Source organism: Mandrillus leucophaeus, unplaced genomic scaffold, assembly GCF_000951045.1.
Source record: "Mandrillus leucophaeus isolate KB7577 unplaced genomic scaffold, Mleu.le_1.0 Scaffold89, whole genome shotgun sequence".
NCBI classification, from domain to species: domain Eukaryota; kingdom Metazoa; phylum Chordata; class Mammalia; order Primates; family Cercopithecidae; genus Mandrillus; species Mandrillus leucophaeus.
The window spans coordinates 874,778-899,483 of record NW_012109696.1 but is presented as its reverse complement, the minus strand read 5'-3'; the positions used below and the strand labels follow the sequence as shown (position 1 = coordinate 899,483).

The 24,706-nt window shown below is 43.8% G+C and overlaps 2 protein-coding genes across 2 annotated transcripts in view; one reads left to right on the top strand and one right to left on the bottom strand.

The window, feature by feature from the left end:
• The window catches only part of NSUN2 (NOP2/Sun RNA methyltransferase family, member 2), a 51,428-nt gene extending 47,243 nt beyond the window's left edge, over positions 1–4,185 (bottom strand). Inside the window, exons 1-2 of the mRNA XM_011969410.1 lie at positions 4,043–4,185; positions 861–934 (exon numbers count right to left, since the gene is read on the bottom strand). Coding sequence (XP_011824800.1) covers positions 861–934; positions 4,043–4,185 — 217 coding nt within the window. The remainder of the gene's footprint in view (positions 1–860; positions 935–4,042) is intronic.
• Positions 4,186–11,013: 6,828 nt separating this feature from the next.
• Positions 11,014–24,706, top strand: part of SRD5A1 (steroid-5-alpha-reductase, alpha polypeptide 1 (3-oxo-5 alpha-steroid delta 4-dehydrogenase alpha 1)) — an 18,390-nt gene continuing 4,697 nt past the window's right edge. Inside the window, exons 1-4 of the mRNA XM_011969409.1 lie at positions 11,014–11,048; positions 11,142–11,308; positions 15,388–15,489; positions 21,897–22,047. Coding sequence (XP_011824799.1) covers positions 11,014–11,048; positions 11,142–11,308; positions 15,388–15,489; positions 21,897–22,047 — 455 coding nt within the window. The remainder of the gene's footprint in view (positions 11,049–11,141; positions 11,309–15,387; positions 15,490–21,896; positions 22,048–24,706) is intronic.

The window sequence follows — 24,706 nt, the reverse complement described above, 5'->3', positions numbered from 1 at the left end:
GCCCTCAGTTCAGCTCCATCATCAAACATGTCTCCCTGGTGGCCTCACAGACACCAAGGTTTGCAGTTTCCATGGGTTATAAAAACAACTTGATGAAAAGCAAGTCTCATTCTTTTTTTTTTTAAATTGAGATGAGGTCTCCCAGTGTTGCCTGGGCCGGTCTCAAACTTCTGGGCTCAAACAATCCTCTTGCCTTGGCTTCTCAAAGTGGTGGCATTACCACTACACCAGGCCAAAGTCTTGTTCTTTACATGGAAAGAGATAAGATAAAATAGGAAAACTAACATGACGGAGAACGAAGTGTCAGATTTAATCTTACATTTACTGTGATGAATCAGCAAACAGAATCTCTGTGTAGCTTCCCAAACCTGACTGTTTTGTATTCATTAGCTTGTAATCAGAACAGAAAACAGATTTATAACCCATTACTTAACGTTTTTTTTAATCCAAGTGCTTCATAGTTTCTCTTTAATATGGTTTCCATCCTAAGGGATTGTCACCTTGTTCAATCCTTTATTTTCTCAAAGAGAGAGGATAGTTGTTTCCCATTGTTCCTCTGTGGAATGGTGTCTTTGTGTGCGAATGGGATGGTGTAGGAGAAAGGGCTGTGAGTGCCCACGCCTGTCCTAACTGGGGTAGTCTGGGCCGCACACTGATGTGCTGTGAGTTCCATGAGTAATTTATATCCAGGCAGGTGCGCCCACCTTCCTTGCTATCTGAAATTGGCCCCATGGCCCTAAGTAGGACCCTGTCATTTATGCTTGGAGTCCACTGCCCTCTCCGAAGTGCTGTTGTCCCTCTAGAGTCTAGACAAAGACTCGGGTGAAAGCCATGCCCAGACACCTTCTTCCCGACCCTACCCCACGCGAGTTCCAAATTGGCCACAGTCAAAGGAAAATCTTTGCCGACAACAATGGATTTCCAAGGAAGGAAACTGAGTAAAGCTAAAGAGAATGGCCCGAAACGAGAAAAGCCTTCCGGGAGGTGCTGAGAGGGGCAGAGCGCTTCCTCGGAGCGAAGTGCCTAGGTCCAAGTCAGAGCTCTCTAGAGAGAGGGAAGTCGGTGGGAAGATCTCACCTTCTCCTAGCGGTTGGAGGCAGAGGCAGCGTTCCCCTCCCCTCCCCTGTCCACCACTTTGTTGACTTCAGTGGTTTTATGATAGGCCTATAGGCATCATCAGGGTTACTGGTGTCCCCTTCCAGGGCAGGAATCAGAGAACACCAGAAAAGACTGGTGTCGATCTTTGTAAGGCTTGGTTTCCAGTCCTTGCAGCTCTGAGACATTCACATGAGACAAAAAAGAGGGACAAATCTTATCCTGAGGTTCTTTGTGAATGTCTTATCCAGGGCATGTGCTGGAGCAGAAGTCATTCAAAAATGCAGATACACTTCCAGAGCACAGCCAAACCTAGACTGCAGCAGCTCCAGCCGTGTAGCACCAGTGCCCTGAGCGAGAGCACTTTCTAAGGAAGTCAAGTTGATGTCTCCAAAATATAACACGTGTGCTAATTCAGACTAATTGTCAGCAGGCTTTTCTGGAAAGAGCCAGGTAGTACATATCTTAAGCTTTGTGGGCCAAGATACTGGGTAGGTATTTATGATGAGAGAAAACAAATTTTCACAAAAAGTTTCAGTGGTAAATTCAAAATATATTATCTTAGTGCATTTTTAAAAATAATATATGTCTAATGAGAAGAATAGAATTCTTTTGGTAAGGGATAACATTTCACTTACTAGGATTCAAAGTTAGTGTTTCCTATTATCAACATCTATGGTAAATGTTCCTCTCGTAGTGTTGATCTGTAATGAGACTACGTATTTTATCTCTGTAAATGGAAGCATTGACATCAGTCCGCATGTATAGGATTTTCACTGAGCACAGTCATCTCTTGGAAGGCACTCATGGCATCCCGTTAGATTCTTCTCCTGATCTTTGCCTTTCCTTATCGTATTATGTTGCAGATTCATATCTTCCTGTGGAAGATTAGATGGCAACTCTTCCACTGCACAGCTGAATGGATTTTGAAATGTGGAAATCCAGGTTCACAAACACACTGTATTTAAACTTAGAATTTATATTCTCTGCAAATGTATGTGAGCATGGCGATCTCACTTTTAATTTTAAAAGCATGGAAAGTACAGAACGCAGTTTGATATGACTTGTGATTGGAACAATGTCAGTTGTCATCAAAATGACTTTAACACAGTATGAGTTTTGCACGAGTGCTGTTTTGCCTTGCAGCTTTAGGTTGAATTTATTATCAAGTCTTCAGTAAAAGCTACTTTCCAAAGCCCTTCAGAACTCAATAGTGGTGGTGAGGGCAGTTCTTGTTCAGAAAAGTTTCAGTCTCAGCTCTGAGTTCAAAATAATGCGGTAAAACTTTATTAAGCCATCAAACTGGTGTATTTACGTGGGACAAATCAGCATAGTCAGCTTATTTGTGACAAAAAGTTAAGAGAACGGATGATGGTTGAGTCCATGAGAGGGATTGTCATTCATTGTTGACACTATGGGCTCAATCACACACAATATATTTTCTGCAAAAGACCTGCTGATACAAAGAATAGCATGAAACACCTTACATTTTTACAAGCTTTGTAAGTTTGTAATTTGTTTGTTTTTTTGTCCCATACATTTTTATCACCATCAATTGTAACGGCTTAGCAGATTCCACCTTGGATTCTACTGAATTTGTGTTTTCTCAACATCTTTGAAAATATTCTCACCAGTAGTTGTTCTACACAGACTATCTAAAGAGCTTAATCCTTCATTCACTTCAGCCTTGATGTGAACTCCTCAAATAAACAACTGAGCTGTGTCAGTAACATCCGTAGACTCACCCAGAGCCAACAAAGAATGCTCATCATCTGCCTTGCTTTTGTTTTTTTTTTTTAATTATTATTTTGAGACAGGATCTCACTCTGTCACCGAAGCTGGAGTGCAGTGGCATGATCTTCAGTTCACTGCAGCCTCCACCTCCCAGGCTCAGATGATCCTCCCACCTCAGCCTCCCAAGTAGCTGGGACTACAGGCGTGTCCCACCACATGCAACTAATTTTCATATTTTTTGCAGAGAGGGGGTTTCGTCATGTTGCCCAGGCTAGTCACAAATTCCTGGACTCGAGCAATCTGCCTGCCTTGGCCTCCCAAAGGATTACAGGCATGAGCCACGGCACCTGGTCTTGCCTTGTTTAAATTGACTGTCGAGGTTGCTCCCAGTGTCCTTAACTCCTCTAGCAAGTGTTCTCCCCGAAAGGCTAATTGTGAGACACAAGTGTGTATTCTCTGGACACGCCTCTTTGGCTGCCTTGTTGATTAACTCACCATCGACGCGCAGCTTTCCTTCCTTCACTAACCCATGAGCCGCCCGATAGCCTACTTTGGTTGCAGCCTCATTTTCCTTTGTTTTGTGAAGAAATTCTGCTGCCTCGACCTCCCTGTCTTAAATGTTCTAATTTCTCTGACCAGTGCTTTTCTGTGAGTTGGGAATAGGCTGGTGAGTACAGAGTCTGGTAATATTATCCTCTATTATATTCTTTTGACACAGTTCTAGTGTCATTGCCAGCTGACGTTTTTCAGGTCAGTATTCAACGCACAAGGTTCCCGGAGGGAACGTCCACCACATACGCAGAATGTTTCCTGGGCGTTGCTTCTCTCACACTGCATTTGTCCATTCTTTAAATGGGTGACATCCAATGCAGAAGTATCTTAGACCATTTTCAGTTCTTTCAAGCTTGCTAATATTTTCTCTTCCTCTTTTTCACCTTGCCTTCCTGTTATCCATTATTGAATTTAGGATGGATTTTTTTCAGGTCCAGAGGTCCAACCTCTTATGAACTGAGTCCTGTCTATTTCAACAGACTTTTTTCTAAACCAAATCCAGGCCTTATGTTCCCCACAATTTTTATGTCTTGCTCTTTTTTTCTGTATTTCTTCAGACTTAGAATTCGAACACTTTCTCAGCTCTGTCCTGCAGTTTGCCTACGGGGAAATATCTCGAGGCCATAATTGTCAGGGAAGTTTTCTTTCAACTTTCTCATACCGGTGTCCTTTCTGCTCTTTGCCACATTGAGAATCTCCTAAGCTGACTTCAGAAGTGGGCTGCCAGCTCTTGGTGCTTCTCAACTTGGTACACTGAGGGGTAGAGTGAGAGCCACTCTGTCTTCTGCCATTAATTCTGTCCATCCGGGTCTAACACAAGGCCTCCTGTTCTGGTTGACAAATGGGCAGAGGCAAGAAGGATATCTGATCACAAGTTAAGATTGCCTCCTATTTTTAAGGGAGCCTATGACAGTCCAAGAAGCACACACTTATCTCCATCAAAACCAAATTCTGCTTGTTCTACAGGAAATGTTGGTATGCAAGCACTTGCAGGGTGCCTGCGTCCCAAATGCCAGCCCACGGTACCCATTGTCTGCCTGGATCTAAATCATGATTCCAAGACGCAGAGAGAAATTGCTGGGATTCTTTGTTCTTATTCGTTGCTTGGCAACACTACAGCTTCCAGAATACCTACCTCACTGACGACACAACGTCTGAATGCACACTTACTGGCCAACACGTACTTTGCTGTAAATCAGTATGAAGGGATCCTGGCCTGAATGAGATGAGAACCTTGGAGGCTGCTTTTGACTTATGTGAATGTCTTCCCCAGGAGTTGAGTAGGAGTGCTGGGGAGAGAGTGGCTTGAGGATGCACAGCCAGCATTACACTACTATTATCACGTGATTACTGTCGATGTTCATAACCGTAACTAATGACTAATTATGATTTTACCCTGGCGCAAATGGTCAGAATGGAAACAAATAACAAGCTTTAAACTTTATTAAGGTATAATTCACAAATAATAAAATTCACCCATTTTAAGTCTAATTTGAGCTGGGCACAGTGGCTCAGGCCTGTAATCCCAATACTTTGGGAGGTAGAGGCGGGTGGATCACCTGAGGTCGAGAGTTTGAGACCAGCCTGACCCACATGGAGAAACCCCGTCTCTACGAAAAATACAAAATTAGCCGGGTGTGGTAAAACATGCCTGTAATCCCAGCTACTCGGGAGGCTGAGGCAGGAGAATCGCTTCTACCCAGAGGGTGGAGGTTGCAGTGAGCTGAGATCACGCCACTGCACTCCAGCCTGGACGACAAGAGCGAAACTCCATCTCAAAAAAAAAAAAAGTCTGTAGTTTGATGAATTTTGGTGATTGCATATAGTTGTATAATCATCACTGCAAATCAAGAGATGGAACAGTTGTATTCCTCTAAAAAACTCCCTTTGTGTCTTTGCAGCCAGTCTCCACCCTGACTCTATTTTCGCCTTGTCTGGATTTCATAAATATAAATTCAGTTTCACAATCTATTTTTTTAATTTTTTTTTATTATTATACTTTAAGTTCTAGGGTATATGTGCAGAACATGCAGGTTTGTTACATAGGTATACAGGTGCCATGGTGGTTTGCTGCACCCATCAACCCATGGTCTACATTAGATATTTCTCCTAATGCTATCCCTCCCCCGACCGCTCACCTCCCGACAGGCCCTGGTTTGTGATGTTCCCCTCCCTGTGTCCATGTGTTCTCATTGTTCGACTCCCACTTACAAGTGAGAACATGTGGTATTTGGTTTTCTGTTCCTGTGTTAGTTTGCTGAGAATGATGGTTTCCAGCGTCATCCATGTTCCTGCAAAGGACATGAACTCATCCTTTTTTATGGCTGCATAGTATTCCATGGTGTATATGTGCCACATTTTCTTTGTCCAGACTATCATTAATGGGTATTTGGGTTGGTTCCAAGTCTTTGCTACTGTGAACAGTGCTGCAATAAACATACATGTGCATGTGTCCTTATAGTAGAATGATTGATAATCCTTTGGGTATATACCCAGTAATGAGATCACTGGGGCAAATGGTATTTCTAGTTCTAGATCCTTGAGGAATTACCACACTGTCTTCCACAATGGTTGAACTAATTTATACTCCCACCAACAGTGTAAAAGCATTCGTATTTCTCCACATCCTCTCCAGCATCTGTTGTTTCCTTACTTTTTAATGATCACCATTCTAACTGGCATGAGATGCTATCTCATTGTGGTTTTGATTTGCATTTCTCTAATGACCAGTGATGATGAGCATTTTTTCATATGTTTGTTGGCTGCATAACTGTCTTCTTTTCAGAAGTGTCTGTTCATATCCATTGCCCACTTTTTGATGGGCTTGTTTGTTTTTTTCTTATAAATTTGTTTAAGTTCTTCGTAGATTCTGGATATTAGCCCTTTGTCAGATGGATACATTGTAAAAATTTTCTCCCATTCTATAGGTTGCCTGTTCACTCTGATGATAGTTTCTTTTTCTGTGCAGAAGCTCTTTAGTTAATTAGAGCCCATTTGTCAATTTTGGCTTTTGTTGCCATTGGTCTTTGTGTTTTAGTCATGAAGTCTTTGCCCATGCCTATGTCCTGAATGGTATTACCTATGTTTTCTTCTAGGATTTTTATGGTTTTAGGTCTTACGTTTAAGTCTTTAATCCATCTTGAGTTAATTTTTGTAGAAGGTGTAAGGAAGGGATCCAGTTTCAGCTTTCTACATATGGCTAGCCAATTTTCCCAACACCATTTATTAAATAGGGAATCCTTTCCCCATTGCTTGTTTTTGTCAGGTTTGTCAAAGATTAGACGGTTGTAGATGTGTGGTATTATTTTTGAGGGCTCTGTTCTGTTCCATTGGTCTATATCTCTGTTTTGGTACCAGTACCATGCTGTTTTGGTTTCTGTAGCCTTGCAGTATAGTTCAAAGTCAGGTAGCATGATGCCTCCAGGTTTGTTCCTTTTGCTTAGGATTGTCTTGTCTATGTGGGCTCTTTTTTGGTTCCATAGGAAATTTAAAGTAGTTTTTTCCAATTCTGTGAAGAAAGTCAATAGTAGCTTGATGGGGATAGCATTGAATCTATAAGTTACTTTGGGTGGTATGGCCATTTTTCACAATATTGGTTCTTCCTGCTCATGAGCATGGAATGTTTATCCATTTGTTTGGTCCTCTCTGATTTCCTTTAGCAGTGGTTTGTTGTCCTCCTTGAAGAGGTCTTTCACATCCCTTGTAAGTTGTATTCCTTGGTTTTTTATTCTCTTTGTAGCAATTGTGAATGGGAATTCACTCATGATTTGGCTGTTTGTCTGTTATTGGTGTATAGGAATGCTTGTGATTTTTGATTTCTGCACATTGATTTTGTATCCTGAGACTGCTGAATTTGCTTATCAGCTTAAGAATATTTTGGGCTGAGACGATGGGGTTTTCTAAATATACGTTCATGTCATCTGCAAACAGAGACAATTTGACTTCCTCTTTTCCTAATTCAATGCCCTTTATTTCTTTCCCTTGCCTGATTGCCCTGGCCAGAACTTCTAATACTATGTTGAATAGGAGTGGTGAGAGAGGGCATCCTTGTCTTCTGCCAGTTTTCAAAGGGAATGCTTCCAGTTTTTGTTCATTCAGTATTATATTGGCTGTGGGTTTGTCATAAATAGGTGTTATTATTTTGAGATACGTTCCATCAATACCTAGTTTATTGAGAGTTTTTAGCATGAAGAGCTGTTGAATTTTGTTGAAGGCCTTTTCTGCATCTATTGTGATAGTCATGTGGTTTTTGTCATTGATTCTCTTCATGTGATGGATAATGTTTATTGATTTGTGCATGATGAACCAGACTTGCATCCCAGGGATGAAGCCGATTTATTGTGGTGGATAAGCTTTTTGATGTGCTGCTGGATTCGGTTTGCCAGTATTTTATTGAGGATTTTCCCGTTGATGTTCATCAGAGATATTGCCCTGAAATTTTCTTTGTGTGTTGTTTCTCTGCCAGGTTTTGCTATCAGAATGATGCTTACCTCATAAAATGAATCTTGGCCTGCCTTGCTAGGTTGGGGAAGTTCTCCTGGATAATATCCTGAAGAGTGTTTTCCAGCTTGGTTCCATTCTCCCCGTCACTTTCAGGTACACCAATCAGGTGTAGATTTGGTCTTTTCACATAGTCCCATATTTCTTGGAGGCTTTGTTTGTTTCTTTTCACTCTTTTTTCTCTAATCTTGTCTTCTCGCTTTATTTCATTGAGTTGCTCTTCAATCACTGATATCCTTTTTCCACTTGATCAATTTGGCTATTGATACTTGTGTATGCTTCATGAAGTTCTTGTGCTGTGTTTTTCAGCTGCATCAGGTCATTGATGTTCTTCTCTAAGCAGGTTATTGTAGTTAGCAATTCGTCTAACCTTTTTCCCAGGTTCTTAGCTTCCTTGCATTGGGTTAGAACATGCTCCTTTAGCTCAGAGGAGTTTGTTATTACCCACCTTCTGAAGCCTGCTTTTGTCAATTCATCGAACTAATTCTCTGTCCAGTTTTGTTCTCTTGCTGGCAAGGAGTTGTGATCCTTTGGAAGAGAAGAGGCGTTCTGGTTTTTTGAATTTTCAGCCTTTTTGCACTGGTTTCTCCCCATCTTTTGGATTTATCTACCTTTGGTCTTTGATATTGGTGATATTGATACTATTTTTTTCTGTTTGTTAGTTTTCCTTCTAACAGTCAGGGTCCTCTTCTGCACGTCTGCTGGAGTTTGCTGGAGGTCCACTCCAGACCCTGTTTGCCTGGGTATCACCAGTGGAGGTTGCAGATCAACAAAGATTGCTGCCTGTTCCTACCTCTGGAAGCTTCATCCCAGAGGGTCACCCGCCAGATGCCAGCCAGAGCTCTCCTGTATGAGGTGTCTGGCCCCTACTGGGAGGAGTCTTCCAGTGTGGATACACAGGGGGTCAGGGACCCACTTGAGGAGGCTGTCCCTTCTCAGAGTTCGAACACTGTGCTGGGAGAACCGCTGCTCTCTTCAGAGTTGTCAGGCAGGGACGTTTAAGTCTGCTGAAGCTGCACCCGCAGCTGCCTCCTCCCCCAGGTGCTCTGTTCCAGGGAGCTGTGGTTGGCTCCACCCAGTTTGAACTTCCTGGGGCTTCGTTTACACTGTGAGGGTAAAACCGTCTACTCAATCCTCAGCAATGGTGGATGCCCTTCCCCCACCAAGCTCTAGCATCCCAGGTAGACCTCAAACTGCTGTGGAGCAGCGAGAATTTCAAGCCAGTGGATCTTAGCTTGCTGGGCTCCATCAGGGTGGGACCTGCTGAGCCAGGCACTGGAGAGAATCTGGTCTGCTGGTTGTGAAGACTGTGGGAAAAGTGCAGTATCTGGGCCAGAATGCACCGTTCCTCCTGGTACAGTCTCTCACGGCTTCCCTTGGCTAGGAAAAGGAAATCCCTCGACCCCTTGCACTTCCCAGGTGAGGCGATGCCCCACCCTGCTTCAGCTCACCCTCCCTGGGCTGCACCACTGTCCAACCAGTCCCAGTGAGATAAGCCAGGTACTTCAGTTGGAAATGCAAGAATCACACACCTTCTGTGTCAATCTCGCTGGGAACTGCAGACTGGAGCTGTTCCTATTCAGCCATCTTGCCTGCCCACCCTTCACTATCTATTAATATATAGAGAGCAGTAATATTGCCCAAAAAGGGAAAGTTAATCTTTGTAGTTAATCTTCTCCCCTGAGTCTCATTTTGCCTTTTCTAGAATTTCATAAGTCTAAACTGGATTTATTTCATTGGTAACAGTGCTATTCATGTTGTCTTTCTTCCTTCTTGGGTCAGTTTTGGTCATCTGTGTCTTTCAAAGACTTTGTCTGTTTCATCAAGTTGTCAAATTTATTGGCATAAGGTTGTTCATAATAGTTCCTTATTATCTGGGTGGATCACATGAGCCCAGGAGTTCAAGAGCAGAACTAGAGACCAGACACAGAGAGACCCTGTCTCTACAAAAAAAGTTTTTAAATGAACCAGGTGTGGTGGTATGTGCCTAAGGTCCCAGCTACTCAGGAAGCTGAGGCAGGAGGATCACTTGAGCCTAGGATGTTGAGGCTGCAGTTAGCCATGATTGCCCCACTGCACTCTAGCCTGGGTGACAGAAAAAGACCCTGTCTTGAATAAAAAAAAAAAAAAAGAGTTCCTTATTATCCTTTTAAGGTCTGTAGGATATGTAGTGATGTCCCCTCTTTCAGTGTGTTATACACTGATATTAAAAAGAAAATTCAAACAGAGAATAACATTTTGCATTCTCTTTATAATTTTCTAATTTCTTGTCCTTTTATTTTCACTCATTAAACCTTTAGTAAAGTGCATCTAAGCCAGTGTGGTACAACAGAACATGATATTTGAATTGCCCCAGTTTACGTTTAATCTCAGCCACTCACTAGCCCGTGGCCTTGAGCAGCTTACTTAACCACTCTGAGTCTTAATTTTATCCTCTATCAAATGTGGATAAGAGTGCCTCTGCCGGGTTAGCTGAGGTAGGGGGGGCAAGGAGTTGTAGGGGGAATGGGGGGCGGGGCTAGCAGGTGAAAGTGCTCAGTGAATGGAAGCCATTGCAGTGGTGATGGATGATGTGATGATGTGTTCCAAATCTTATTGCTCAGACTAGGACTAGTTAATGGTTTTAGGATAGTGGAAATTTTGAAAGCTTCTTGAAGCCCCTAATTTTCCTAAATTCAATGTATTCTGTTTTATATTGTATGTAAGTAGAATCTGGAGTTTGTACACTGTGGTGAACATAATTGAAACGTGGTAATGCTTTATTTAAAAGTCTGCTTTTTGGCTGGATACAGTGGCTCACACCTATAATCCCAGCATTTTGAGAGGACAAGGCAGGAAGATCACTTGAGGCAGGCATTTGAGACCAGCCTGAGCAACAGAGTGAGACCTGGTCTCTACAAAATAATAATAATAATAATAATAATAATAATAATAATAGTGTGGTGGCACATGCTTGTAGTCGCAGCTACTCGAGAGGCTGGGACAGGAAGATTGCTTAAACCCTGGAGCTCAAGGGTGCAGTGAGCCATGATCATGCCACTGCACTGCAGCCTGGGCAACACAGCAAGAACCTGTCTCAAAAAATAAAATTAAAGTCAAAATCCACTTTTAGCTTAGATATAATAAATCAGTATGAATGTTACTGAGGATGACGTTTGTACAAGAAAGTAAGATTTAAAACCCAAATCATTTAAGACAGGATTACAGAAATGATTATCTTTAATTTTTTAAAAATTTGTGCCTGTTTCTTGTTTCCTAAGGTGCTTAATTTACCCATTTCTGATGCGAGGAGGAAAGCCTATGCCACTGTTGGCGTGTACAATGGCGATTATGTTCTGTACCTTTAACGGCTATTTGCAAAGCAGATACTTGAGCCATTGGGCAGTGTATGCTGATGACTGGGTAACAGATCCCCGTTTTCTAATAGGTGAGTGTCCACAGCAGTGAACTCCGCCTTGTTCACATCACTGCTTTTATGTTGATGTCCCAGTGGTTTCTAATGAGAAGTCCAAACTTCCTGTGAGAACAAAGACTCACAGCAGAGAGAGCAGCAGGACCCGGAGTCCCCATGGGACAACCCAGCTGTCTTAGCACAACTCGGGGCAGGGAGGTGACGCAGGTGATGGGAACCTTCCCCTGCATGGGCAAGCGCTGAAGCACAGGTGCCTGGTCAGGCCAAGAACCCAAAAATAGCAGCGCACTGTAGCAGAATGAGCAGGGACTAAAGATTGAGACACTTTGGCCACTCATTGACCACTTAATCTAAGACAGGACCCAAACCTCCTGCGGTTCCTTCTGTGACATGAGAAAAACTCAGCCTGGGTTAACTTCCTACAGTGCAGCTTTTGTGATTCTATGAACTTGAATCAACTTTTAGGTTTATGAAGTTGATGAATTTTTTTGTTTGTATCAGTTAATGTGAATTAATGTACATTTTCAACCTCTAATTATAACTTTGTAAGTTCTGAGCAAAAATGAAAATAAAACAGCCATCAACGATATTTGCAAGAGCATTAAAAATTCATCATCTGGCTGGATGCAGTGGCTCCCACTGTAATCCTAGCACTTTGGGAGGCTGAGGTGGGCAGAATCACTTGAATCCAGGAGTTCAAGACCAGCCTGGGCAACGTCGCAAAACTGCATCTCTACACAAAATACAAAAATGTAGCCGGGCATGGTGACACACACCTGTGGTCCCAGCTTACTCAGAGGCACTGAGGTGGGAGGATCACCTGAGGCCAGGAGGTCAAGGCTGCAGTGAGCCATGATTGTGCCACTGTGTTCCAGCCTGGGTGACAGAGTGAGACTGTGTCTCAAAAAAAAAAACAAAAAAACAAAAAAACAAAACTCAGGAGTCTTGTATATAAGAAAGATTCTTCTATGTATTTGTTTAGTCTGTCCTAGCATTTAGCTATTAAACCATGCTGAGGTGTAGCTTACTCACAACGGCAGCATGCTAAAAGTTATAGTCTGTCAGATTTGGAAACTACCCTGCAGTACTTCCCCTTAAGCTACATAAAATAACCTGACACTGCATTTTTCTGCTTCTCCATGAGTGTTAATTTATAATCATAGAAATAAACTAACACTTGGATAGCACTTTGTTGCTGAGAGGTCCCTTTCACATTTCTCAGTCGTGTTTTTTGTCGGTGAATTCGAATTTTATTCCAAGGTTTCACCATACCTGAGGATCGTTACAGTGAGACACCTGTCCCTCCTCTACAAAAGGAGGGTTGGCTGAGAAGGCGTTTCAGGATCCTTTTCTAGCCCCAGAAATCTGTGCCTCCATGAAATGCTAGGCTAAATTGTTTGGTACTAAACTGTTGTACAGTACCCCCAAATATCTTCTTGGTTTACCTGCTTTTTGACTACTTTATTTTCTTCTGCCCTACCTGTCAAGAGGAAGAACAGGCTTTTGAGTTCCTATGCAAATCACACGATTTATGCCTCCCCATGTTCTCTGAGGCAGAAAGGATGCCCATAAGATGTGAAAGGTCAGAAGAGTTACACAGCTGGCCCACGATATCTAGACGCAGTGAATGGCAGAGTGGTGATTTCTGCCGCCTCGCCAAGCTGAGTGTCCACAAGTGGCAACAAGAAATAAGAGGAAAGGGAATTTCTTTTTAACTGAAGATACAGATTTTAAGTGTTTACTAGAGAGTCTCGTGGAACTCACTTCTATGATGAACAACAACAAAAGAACCCTCCTATTTAAAGTAGCTCCGCGGATGGTTCGCATCATGTAGAGGTGACTGTGAAGCTGGTCAGAGATTCCAAACACCAAGAAATACAGACCTCTTGACTTCTCTACAATTAAACAGAAGGATTTGAAAAGGAAAAAATATGCCAATTGGAAGACAATCTAGGTTACGTTTTGTGTGTTATATTTATTGCCTAGAGTTGTTTTTATGAGGGAACAGACATGAAATTACATAAATAAGTAATTATGCCTACTGTAGTTACTATGAAGTCATAACCAAATAATAATAAATTTTTTTCTTTTCTTTTTTTTTTTTTTTGAGATGGAGGCTCACTCCATCGCCCAGGCTGGAGTGCAGTGGTGCAATCTCGGCTCACTGCAACCTCTGCCTCCTGGGTTCAAGAGATTCTCCTGCCTCAGCCTCCTGATTAGCTGGGACTATAGGTGCATGTCACTATGCCCAGCTAATTTTTGTATTTTTTTAGTAAAGACAGGGTTTTATCATGTTGGCGAGACTGGTCTTGGACTCCTGACCTCAGGTGATTTACCTGCCTCGGCCTCCCAAAGTGGTGGGATTACAGGTGTCACCCACCATGCAAAGAATTTCTAATAAAAGGTTTTCCAAAACAGCAAAAGTGGTTAATCTAAAATATTTTATAGAAAGATTTTAAGAATTTTTTTTTTTTTTTTTTTTGAGGCAGCCTGTCATCCAGGCTGGAGTGCAGTGGCACAATCTTGGCTCATGGCAACCTGTGCCTCCCAGGCTCAAGCAATTCTTGTGCATCAGCCTTGGAGTAGCTGGGATTACAGGTGTGCACCATCGCACCTGGCTGATTTATGTATTTTCAGTAGAGATGGGGTTTCACCATGTTGGCCAGGCTGGTCTTGAACTCCTGGCCTGAAGTGATCTACCCATCTTGGCCTCCCAAAGTGCTGGGATTATAGGTGTGAGCCACTGTGCCTAGCTAGATTTTAAGATTCTTATAAATGGAATTAAATATTTAGCTTAGATGAACACAAGTACTAGTTTTCTTCCAATCTAAGCAATAAAGGGAGCTTGTCTCCTAGAAGAAACATAAAGTAGCCATGTTATTTAGACAACATGATTTCTTTCTAGAACCTCGTATTGGAAGCCCAATTACCTAGGAGTGAAATACTAAAATCCCCAAAAGGTAGCAAATCAACTATAAATGTATGGATCCAATAAATGACTTACAAAACCTATTATAAAGCATGGTATGAACTGCTTAGAAAAAAAAAAAAAAAGCTGATTACAGTGGCAAAATCAGAAGGAAGAAATCTTGAAACCCTTGCTATAGACCAGAAGGTTTTCCATGTCCTAGTTCTGTGAAAAAGTGTTCAATGTCACTGATGTGATGACTCAAATAATAATGATACCCCACGTGTACATTGATTTAATATTGAACTAAATGCCAGCATTAAGCAGCATCTGTCTTTCACATTTTAAAAAAGTATATCAGAACTATCAAGTTAACCCCTTTTTATCAATATTTCTTTTATAAAGCACTGTTTTGGCCTTGAGCGTTTTCTTGATGGAATTAATTGATGTAATACTAAGAACTCTCCTTTAAGTGATGAAAAATCCCTGCAGATTTGTTAGAATAGGAGAGAAAACTGGGGATACCGTGGGATTCTGGGGAGAGCCGTGCAGCCAGCCATGGTAGACTGTTGTCAGGAACCGAGGAAGAAGGACTGACCGAGGAATGCTGATTGATGAGCCTGCAGGAATTCTGCGGTAGGGGAAATGTGGATGTGCATTGATTTGTTCAAATGAGGTCGTAAATAAGAGAAGACCAGAGATCGGCTCCTAGGAACTGCCACCCCTCAAGGGGCAGTGTACAGCCAGTGGTGACAGAGCAGCACAGGAGCATCACCCCTCCTGGTCCATGTGGTGGAGATGGTAGCATTGCCTCGTGCAGACTTTGTGAGAAATAAGTGGGATGAGTCTGTTTGGTGGGCTGACTCCCTGATGGTCCCTGGAAAGGAGCCTTGTGCCCAAGTCAGATTTCTATCCATACCTGTCATCTTGAAAATGTAGATTGTGATGATCAGGTCAAAATATTTTGAATACATTAGATGATGTATTTGTATTATTAGAAAAACAAAGCCCTGCTTAGCATACCTGACAAAGGTGCTTGATGGTTTTTACTATCAGTTATGGCTAATATGTTGCACTAACAATGGTAATATGAAGGGTTGCAATAATACTGTTCAGTCAGGCTGGGGCTCGTAGTGAAATTTTATGGTTTATTAGCCACAATCATCTTGCAATTTTTTTCCTTTAGGTTTTGGCTTGTGGTTAACGGGTATGTTGATAAACATCCATTCAGATCATATCCTAAGGAATCTCAGAAAACCAGGAGACACTGGATACAAAATACCAAGGGGTACGTACTGAAAGTGAAGAATTTCTGTGAAAGTTGTGTGCCATGGTGCCTGTCTATTTTAGTGTTGCCAGCTCTAAGAAGTAGTAGCATGGTATTTATTAGCTACAAGTTTTCAGTGTAAGTCATCATTATTAATAACAAGTGCTGTTATTATTGTCTTATTAGAATAACAAAAGATCCAAATCTGGCTAACTGAACAGTTATTAAACAAAGCAGAAACTACAGTTATATCTGTGCTTGGAAAGAGAGGATGAGGAAGAATGTGTGATTTACAAGGAGTGTCTGACACTTCTGTTTCTAGCAGTATAATGGAATAGATACTTTGACCCTCCTCTGAAAACAGTTTAAAATGTTGGAATATTTTGAAAATCTTCTTAAACGCATCAGTATACTATCAAGAAAGGAAGTAATCATCAGAGGACAAGATCTAGGTGAATGATGGAATCTGGAGCGTGTCTTTTGAGAATCTGTGACGAGGCACCAACCCCCATGCTGGTTTATAACCCAGATTCGCACTACTTGTATAGCATGAAAAATCTCAAGCCGTGAATTAATTTCCGTGGCCTAGGGTGGTGGTGGACTCTCCTGGCCAGCAAAAGCCCAGATCTGCATTCAACCTGAGTCTCAAAGAACCCAATGTGCCACACTCCACAGAGTAAGAGGTACAAAACCCACAAGGAAGTACAGCACCATGAGGGAGAATGTAATTCAACGTGAAAGGTTTCAGATGTTAGAATTAATGGAAACATTATAAAGTGAGTACTTTAAATGCTTTTTATAACGAGTAATTACAATTAGGAGTAAAGAAGCAATGTACCATAAAAAGGACTAGAAACCAATAGAGTTTCAGAAAAAAAATGTAAAGTACAGAAATCTAAAATTTTAATGGAGAAAGGGCATGACATCACTTAGTTTGAACTTCTTCCACTTATGTTCCGAGAAACCATATGAGAATAGCAACAAAAACAAACAACGCTCCAAATCCCAAATTACTAAAACTGTGACCCTGAGAACCTGGAATCAGCAAAGCCAGCTCCACATGTGATGGTAGTGTGATAGAAGTGGCAGAGAAGAGAAAACATGACAGAGTCCTAGACAGGCTGCTGATCACCCATTCAGCCCCTGGGCGGATTGGGGAAGAATCCCCTCTTTGGTGTTGGGCTTATAAGCAAACTGCACCCTCATGGGGTCATCCCAAGGAGCCACTTCCTCTGGCAGGTACAGTGGCTGGGAGAGTGCAATGTAAGCTGGATGGTGGCCCCCTCGCTTTGTGCCCAGCACCCTTGCATGGGGAACAGCATGATTCCAGATTCATTGGCAAGTGTTTGTCCCCTGAAGGAGAGGGCGCTGTCCTAAGGAGGGGCTGCCATGAGCCAGACAAAGAAGGGAGAGGGCACAGTCCTGGGGGAGGGAGAATGAAAAGGTACAGAAGATGCCAGAAGCCACAGACTGGCAGATTTGAGAAACACCACTTCCAAAAGAAAGGGCATCCCCAGAGATGGCAGGATCCCATGGGAGGGCCCTCCTGGGCCAGGCTGGTCACGGAAAGGCCTGACGTGCCTCATACAGAGGGTCCTGTCCACTGTCCCACACTAGTTGAGATGCCACAAAAACTTTTCAGCCTCTTTCCCTCCATTTCCTGCTCTCATGTCTGATCCTTGTTCTAATCCAACATATTGAAACCTGAAGAACAAAAAAGGTACGATCCCCAAATCTGTGCAGTCATAACATTGGGACAGCAAAGAAGCAGCAAAACTTACCTGAGCAGAAACATGTTTCACAAAGCAGGGGAAAATTGTAATCAAAATTCCAACATGAGTTTTAAAATGTGAATGGAGGCTAGGCGTGGTGGCTGCACCTGTAATCCCAGCACTTTGAGAGGCCGAGTTGGGCAGATCACATGAGGTCCAGAGTTCAAGACCAACCTGGCCAACATGGTAAAACCCCATCCCTACTAAAAACACAAAATTTAGCCAGGTGTGGTGGCACATGCCTGTAATCCCAGCTACTTAGGAGGCTGAGACAAGGCTGAGACACGAGAATCGCTTGAACCTGGGAGGCAGAGGGTGCAGTTAGCCAAGATCATGCCACTGCACTCCAGCCTGGGCGACAGAGTGAGACTCTGTCTCAAAAAAGTAAAAAATACAAATAAAATGTGAATGGAGCAGTTGCAGGGTCTATACCCATCAGCTGAAGAACACCTGCAATGAACCTGCAATCTACAAACAGCTTATTTTCTGTCTCAGTAAAGGGAGACCCCTCCCTGCCACATTTCCCTACAGTGCATAGCCTCCTTCCTGCAGCTAGTAATCAACCCAGCTTCCCGACGGCCTATGGCCATCAATGGCATCTCTGAGAACAGATAGGCCAAAGGACATGTAGAAGCTTGGCTGCGACTCTCAGGCAGCAGGAAGTAGCACCAGACGTCGGTGCAGATGACATGGGACACATGAGACTTAAGAAAGAAAATGCTTCTAAAATTTTTAATTTCTCCTATCCAAGTACTAACTAGGCTCGACCTTGCTTAGCTTTCAAGATCAGACAAGATCAAAATTCTTTATTTCTAATCATTAAATTAAAAGGCCCACAAGACCGGGGGAAAAAAAAACAAAAACACCACAGAAGCATATCAGAAGATAGAAATGAAAAAGCAAAGAATATGATATCTAGACTGGGTGCAGTGGCTCACACCTGTAATCCCAACACTTTAGGAGGCTGAGGCAGGAGGATCACTTGAGGCCAGGAGTTCGAGACCAGCCTAGACAACATAGCTAGACCCCCATCTCTACAAGAAAAATGAAAGAAAATTAGCCAGGCATGGTGGTGCACACCTGTGGTCCCAGACACTCAGGAGGCTGAGGTGGGAAGATCACTTGAACCCAGGAGTTTGTGGCTACAGTGAACCTCAGTTACGCCACTACACTCCAGAGGGAGACCCTGTCAAAAAAAAAAAAAAATCATTCTTATTGTGAATGACGTTTTTGGCGATAGCTGGAGAAGTAAGGAAAATATATCCATCCTAGGCACGTTGAAGTCCATGAAGAAGAAATCCAAAGCATTGAAACAGAACATATTTTAAAAACTAATTCAAGAAAGCTTTTGTGAAGTAAAACAAGATGCAAGAGCGTCTGCCGTTTGCAAGTGCACACCCTGTACCAGGGAAAGTCGACAGGAAACAGTGACGATCATCTGCACGTGCCGTGAGTGGCTCATAAGGGAAGGTTTGTTAGATTCTTCAGGGCAACATTCAGTGCCAAGGCCTTAGAGGCAGCACCATGAGGGGCCCAAGGAATGTGGAAGCCAAAATTTTATCCTAGCTTTGGAGTCCCTCGTGTAAAATCTGTCAGGTTTTGAAGACTACAGGTATAGGTAATCTGGGTGCTGAGCCCCATGAGGACTCCACCATGGTCGGCTTTGTGACTGGCCCCCCTCACTGCAGACTCTTAATTTGCAGGGTGTTTTTACATGACACACTCATGGTTTCTAATACACAGGTGTGCCGTCTACATCCAGTGACTACGTGAGGTCTTTCAGAAATGCTTCCCAGGACTCTGTTAATAACGGTGCCGTAACTGGTTAGTGTCAAAGGAGCAAGTGACAAAATGAACAAATAAAGAGATAAAGAGAGGTGCACAGATAGGATGCCCATAGTCGGTACATACAGGCTGAATTGGGGCTTAGGGCAAGTGCTGTGGGCTGTGTGTGACGACCAGTTTGTGGTTTTGTAATGTGGCGTCTGTAAGCAGCCTGTGTCTCAAGACGACATTTTTTGGCAGATTGGCATCTCCAGGTTTTCCGGTCTAATTACATGCTTACTGGTCCACCCATATGGTTCCACCAAATAATGTGCCCCACACTGGACCCTCCGAGAGAAGGTTCACTGAGCAGGCTGCATGCGGGAAGGCATCATGGCCCCAGCCCTCCCCACAGGCTGTCTGCCCTTTGGGTGACTGGCATCTGCAGGACGGGGTGCAAAGGTCCTTCCACGTCTGGGATTCAGCTGCCCAGGGCTCTGTTGAAATACAGATGATCATTAATGTCATGTTGTAGAAAGTTGAAGCAGTTACAGAAATGGGTGAATAAGAAAGTGACAGTGACTAAACTCCACGGTTCAGAGGGAACAGCGCTGTGAATGCTTTGGGTCCATTCTTGCAGGCGCTTCTGCAGGTGCATATGCCCACACATTGTGAATGACATTCTATTTATTGGGCATTAAGTTTGATATTTTTATGTATTATATTGTCATTAAAAAGTTTGTTTGTCAATGAATGTTGCTATTTGTATTAGTCTGTTTTCACTGTGCTATAAAGAACTACCTGAGTCTGGGTCATTTATGAAGAAAAAAGGTTTAATTGACTCACAGCTCCGCATGGCTGGGGAGGACTCAGGAAACTTACCATCATGGCAGAAGGCGAAGGGGAAGCAAAGACCTTCACATGGCGGCAGGAGAGAGAACAAGCGAAGGGGGACCTGCCTCACACTTTCAAACAATTACATCTCATGAGAATTCACTAGCACAAGAAACCGCCCCCATGATCCAGTCACCTCCCACTGGGTTCCTCCCTTGTCCTGTGGGGATCACAGTTCAAGATGAGATTGGGTGGGGACACAAAATCAAACCGTATCAGTATTATTTTACAATTATGAATTATTTCAAGCTTACAGAAAAGTAGTAGAGAGCTCAATATTGCAAACATCTACACACCCCCACCTTCCTTCAATAAGAAAAAGAAAAGCACTTTGCTGTCTTGGGCTCAGCAAAACCATTTTCTTTCTTTTTAAAAAAGAGACCATCTCAGGCTGGGCGCCGTCGCTCATGCCTGTAATGCCAGCACTTTAGGAGGCTGAGACAGGTGGATCACCTGAGGTCAGGAATTCGACACCAGCCTAGCCAACATGGTGAAACCCCGTCCCTACTAAAAATACAAAACTCCAAAAAAAAAAAAAAAAAAAAAGATCATCTCAGCTCCAGCCAAAGCCCTCACGCACGTAAGTTGCAGTGTGCTCAGAGAACTAGTCTCTACCCTATGCTGCAGTATTTGTTGCAATTGGTCTTAAGACTTAGGGTGTAATCGGTTTGTCTTTTTTTTTTTTTTTTTTTTTGAGACAGAGTCTAACTCTGTCACCCAGGCTGGAGTGCAATGAATGGCACGACCTCGGCTCACTGCAACCTGTGCCTCCTGGGTTCAAGCGATTCTTATTCATCAGCTTCCCGAGTAGCTGGGACTACAGGCGTGCACCATCACACCTAGTTAATTTTTGTATTTTCAGCAGAGACAAGGTTTCACCATGTTGGCCAGGCTGATCTGGAACTCCTGACCTCACATGATCCACCTGCCTCAGCCTCCCAAAGTTCTGGGATTACAGGCGTGAGTGACCGCACCCGGCCTAATTTTTTAAAAAATGCTCTGTCCTTATATGCCTTCTGAATTTTCTCAGCTCTGCAGACATAGTGCCCAACCGGAACCCAGGGCAGAATACATCAGGCCTCTCTAGAACACACTTGAGTAGCCACAAAGCTACAGCCTGAGGGTGAGTCCCAAGTCCCAAGGAGGGGCCTCCTGCCCTCCTTCTCTGCTAGGACCCCTCTCCCTGCCCCTCGTCTGGTCCTTGGAGTGTGCCAGCCATTGCTCTCCGCCTCAGGGCCTTTGTTGCATCTCTTCTCTTGCCTGGAGCACTCCTGAGAGCACCCCCAGCACCTGCCAGGCTGGCCCTCGCTTGCAAGCCTTGAATCTACCCTCACCTTCCCTGTGAGGCTTGTTCCCAGCCACTCTGTGATGGTGACCTCCTCCACCCCATCCCAGTTCCAGGGCCCCTCACTACTGTGCCCTGCCCCTCACTACTCCTCCCCCTCCATGTGCTGCATGCTCTCTTTGTTCATGACACTGGGGTTTATGGTTCTAGATGTGGGGAGGGGGTCTGTCCAAGTGCCTGGGCATAATACTGACTCAGCGCATTTGTGAAGATGTGATGAATGAATGAATGAATGAATGAATGAGTGAATGAATCTGTGCTTGAAAGTGAGTATCTTCGTCACTCATTGCTCTAGGGTTCTATTTAGGTCCATTTTACTTGCTAGTTCATTGTTAGTTGTTACTCTGTATTCTCTGCTTGCATGATCCATCAACAGGTGCAGTGGTTTAGTGGTGTCTTCCACTGTAACTGTACATGCATGTATTCACATAGACGGGTATTGATATATATATATATGTAGTTGATGATCAGAAGCTGTGATATGAATTAGTAAACCATGTAGCGCTGGATATGTCTTATTGATTAACATCCTATAAGGGAAATATTTTTCCGTTCTTGAATTTATGTTCTCCAGGTAAGTATTCACTAGCATCTCTGAAGTCCATATTTCATTTTGTAGTAAATGTACTACTTTGGTCTGTGTTTTCTTCTAGGAGGCTTATTTGAATACGTAACTGCAGCCAACTATTTTGGAGAAATCATAGAGTGGTGTGGCTATGCCCTGGCCAGCTGGTCTGTCCAAGGCGCAGCTTTTGCTTTCTTCACATTTTGTTTTTTATCTGGTAGAGCAAAAGAGCATCATCAGTAAGTTTTAAAACACTTTTACCATTTGTAATTTGTTCTTTGACTATATTATTACTCTTTTTCAGGATAGATTTTTGAAGTGTTCATTTAAATTGCTGAATTCCAGTTTATTCTGTGCTTTGGCCAAACAAGTACAAAACCAAACCGATAGCTGTAGAATCACCCAGCTCTAAGGAATTGTCAGAGCCACATAAGCAGAGTTGTTCTCTACACCACGTCCTTAGCCTCTCTGAATTGACATTGCTGGAGTCAGTGGTGCAGCTGGACACCAAGCAGGGGATTCGGGGTTCTGAGTGGGAAACACTGATTAAAACAGAACCCTGACTGAGCACAGCCAATGGCCAGCTTGTGAATGCTGCAGGTTGAGGAAGTCTGAAGAGGAAGGTGAAGCCCAGAGCCCAGCAACACTGGCAGAACTCGTGCACACAGAGCTCTCTAGCTATGTGGTGACTCAGGCCATGGCTCTGAACCTGGGGTCCTTGATGGGCTACAGAGGCTCCGTGTGCCCCCTAAAATGACATTTTCCAGAGACCAGGTCCTTGGCTTTTATCTGATCCCCCAAAGGGCTTGTGAGCCATTTGACCAACACACTCATAAAGAAATCAAAGGGACCGGGCACAGTGGCTCATGCCTGTAATCCCAGCACTTCGGGAGGCCGAGGCCAGTGGATCACTTGAGGTCAGGAGTTCAAGACTGGCCTGGCCAACATGGTAAAACCCCATCTCTACTAAAAATACAAAAATTAGCCAGGCATGGTGGCGGTCGCCTGTAATCCCAGCTACCCGGGAGGCTGAGGCACAAGAATCACTTGAACCTGGGAGGTGGAGGTTGCAGTGAGCCAATATCGTGCCACTGCACTCTAGCCTGGTTGATAGAGTAAGACTCAGTCTCAAAAAGGAAGAAAGAAAGAAAAAGAAATCAAAGGATATCAAGGCTGAAGTGAATTTAGAGAACATCTTTCTAACCCAATGGATGAGGAAACTGAGGTTCAAGGAGCAGAGTCTGAGGCCTGCCAGGAGCCCCGTCTCATTGACAGGAAGAGATCTCAGCCACAGCGTGGAATCTTTACTTGCCCTGACATGGGCGTGTGTCCCTGACAATAAATGATGGAGACCGGGCTTAGCAAGCAGCCAGCCTGGTACGCACATTTACCGTGTGCCCTGAGCCACTCGCTTTATCACTCAAAACATCTAATCAAAATCTCCAAAGCTGCCAATGCTATGAGGCGTGCAAAAATGTATAACTCTGTCCTTCTTCATGGAGTTTATCATCTTTTTTGGGACTGAGGACAGAGAGAAAAAGCTAAAAAGAATAGATTGATAGCATGGTATAGTGGGAAAAGTACCTAGGTGTACTTCCCAGCCTCACCACGTGTTTGCAGATGCAAAGGATGATTATTGGAGATAAGAAGAAGAAAGGTCATATCTGAAGTATCTCTTTGTCTAGTTTTTTTTTTTTTTTTAAGACAGCATCTCGCTCTGTCACCCAGGCTAGAGTGCGGTGGCACAATCTCAGCTTGCTGCCACCTCTGCCTCCTGGGCTCAAGTGATCTTCCCACCTCAGCCTCCTGAGTAGCTGGGATTACAGGCACACGCCACTAGGCCTGGCTAATTTTTTATATTTTTTTGTAGAGTTGTGGTCTCACTATATTGCCCAAGCTGGTCTTGAACTCCTGGACTCAAGTAATCCTCGCACCTCAGCCTCCCGAAGTGCTAGGATTAGAGGCGTGAGCCAACGTGGCTGGCCTCTGTCTAATACTTGAAGAAGTGATAGCATAAATGTGAAAGCTGATGAAGCTCTCAGGGCAGCGCCCTGCATTCTTTCGAGACACTCCATTGTGCCAGTGACCTGGTATTTTCACACATACAGTGAGGAGAACAAAAGCAGAGCCACGACCTACCTAAATCCTGCAGCTGCTGAGAAAAACAGAGGGGTCTGCAGGAAGTTGAGTGAGTGCCAAAGGCAGAGAGGGTTTGAGAAGGAGGCTCGATGCCAGGCATGGCAGAAAACACTGTGGGCCAGGAATGGGCCCTCTGTGCTGGGAACTGTGTTCGCCAAAAGGTCATATGGGAGTCCTAAGCCCTGGTACCTGTGAAAGCGACCTTACTGGGGAACATATTCAGTTGAGATGAGAAGGGGAAACGTGGATACAGACATACACCAGGTGATCACACAGAGTGGGAAGGCCACGGGAAGATGGACAGAGAGGCAGGGGCGATGCAGCCACGAGCCCAGGAACACGTGGCACCACCAGAGCTGGGGGAGATGGGACTGGAGCCTTCCCTGAACCTCCAGAGGGAGCAGAGCCCTGCTGCCACCTTGATTTCCAACTTCTGGCCTCCAGAACTGGGAGAGAATCGATGACCGTTGTTATAAGCCACCCAGTGTGTGGTAACTTTGTTCTAGCAGCCACAGGGAACTGATACACCAGCCTTCCGGCCATTTAAAATTGACTGGGAAAGTAAGGGCAGGAGTATGATTTGTGAACCCTTCTGTTTTCTCCTCTGCCACATGACTTTGTTGTCACAGGTTTGGTTGAGATACTACGTCATCACTCTAAATACACATTCTAGAGTCTGACTTCCTCCCCTCTGCCCCCGCTGCTCCCAGCACTGCCCCCGCTGCCCCCGCTGCTCCAACACTGCACCCGCTGCCCCCG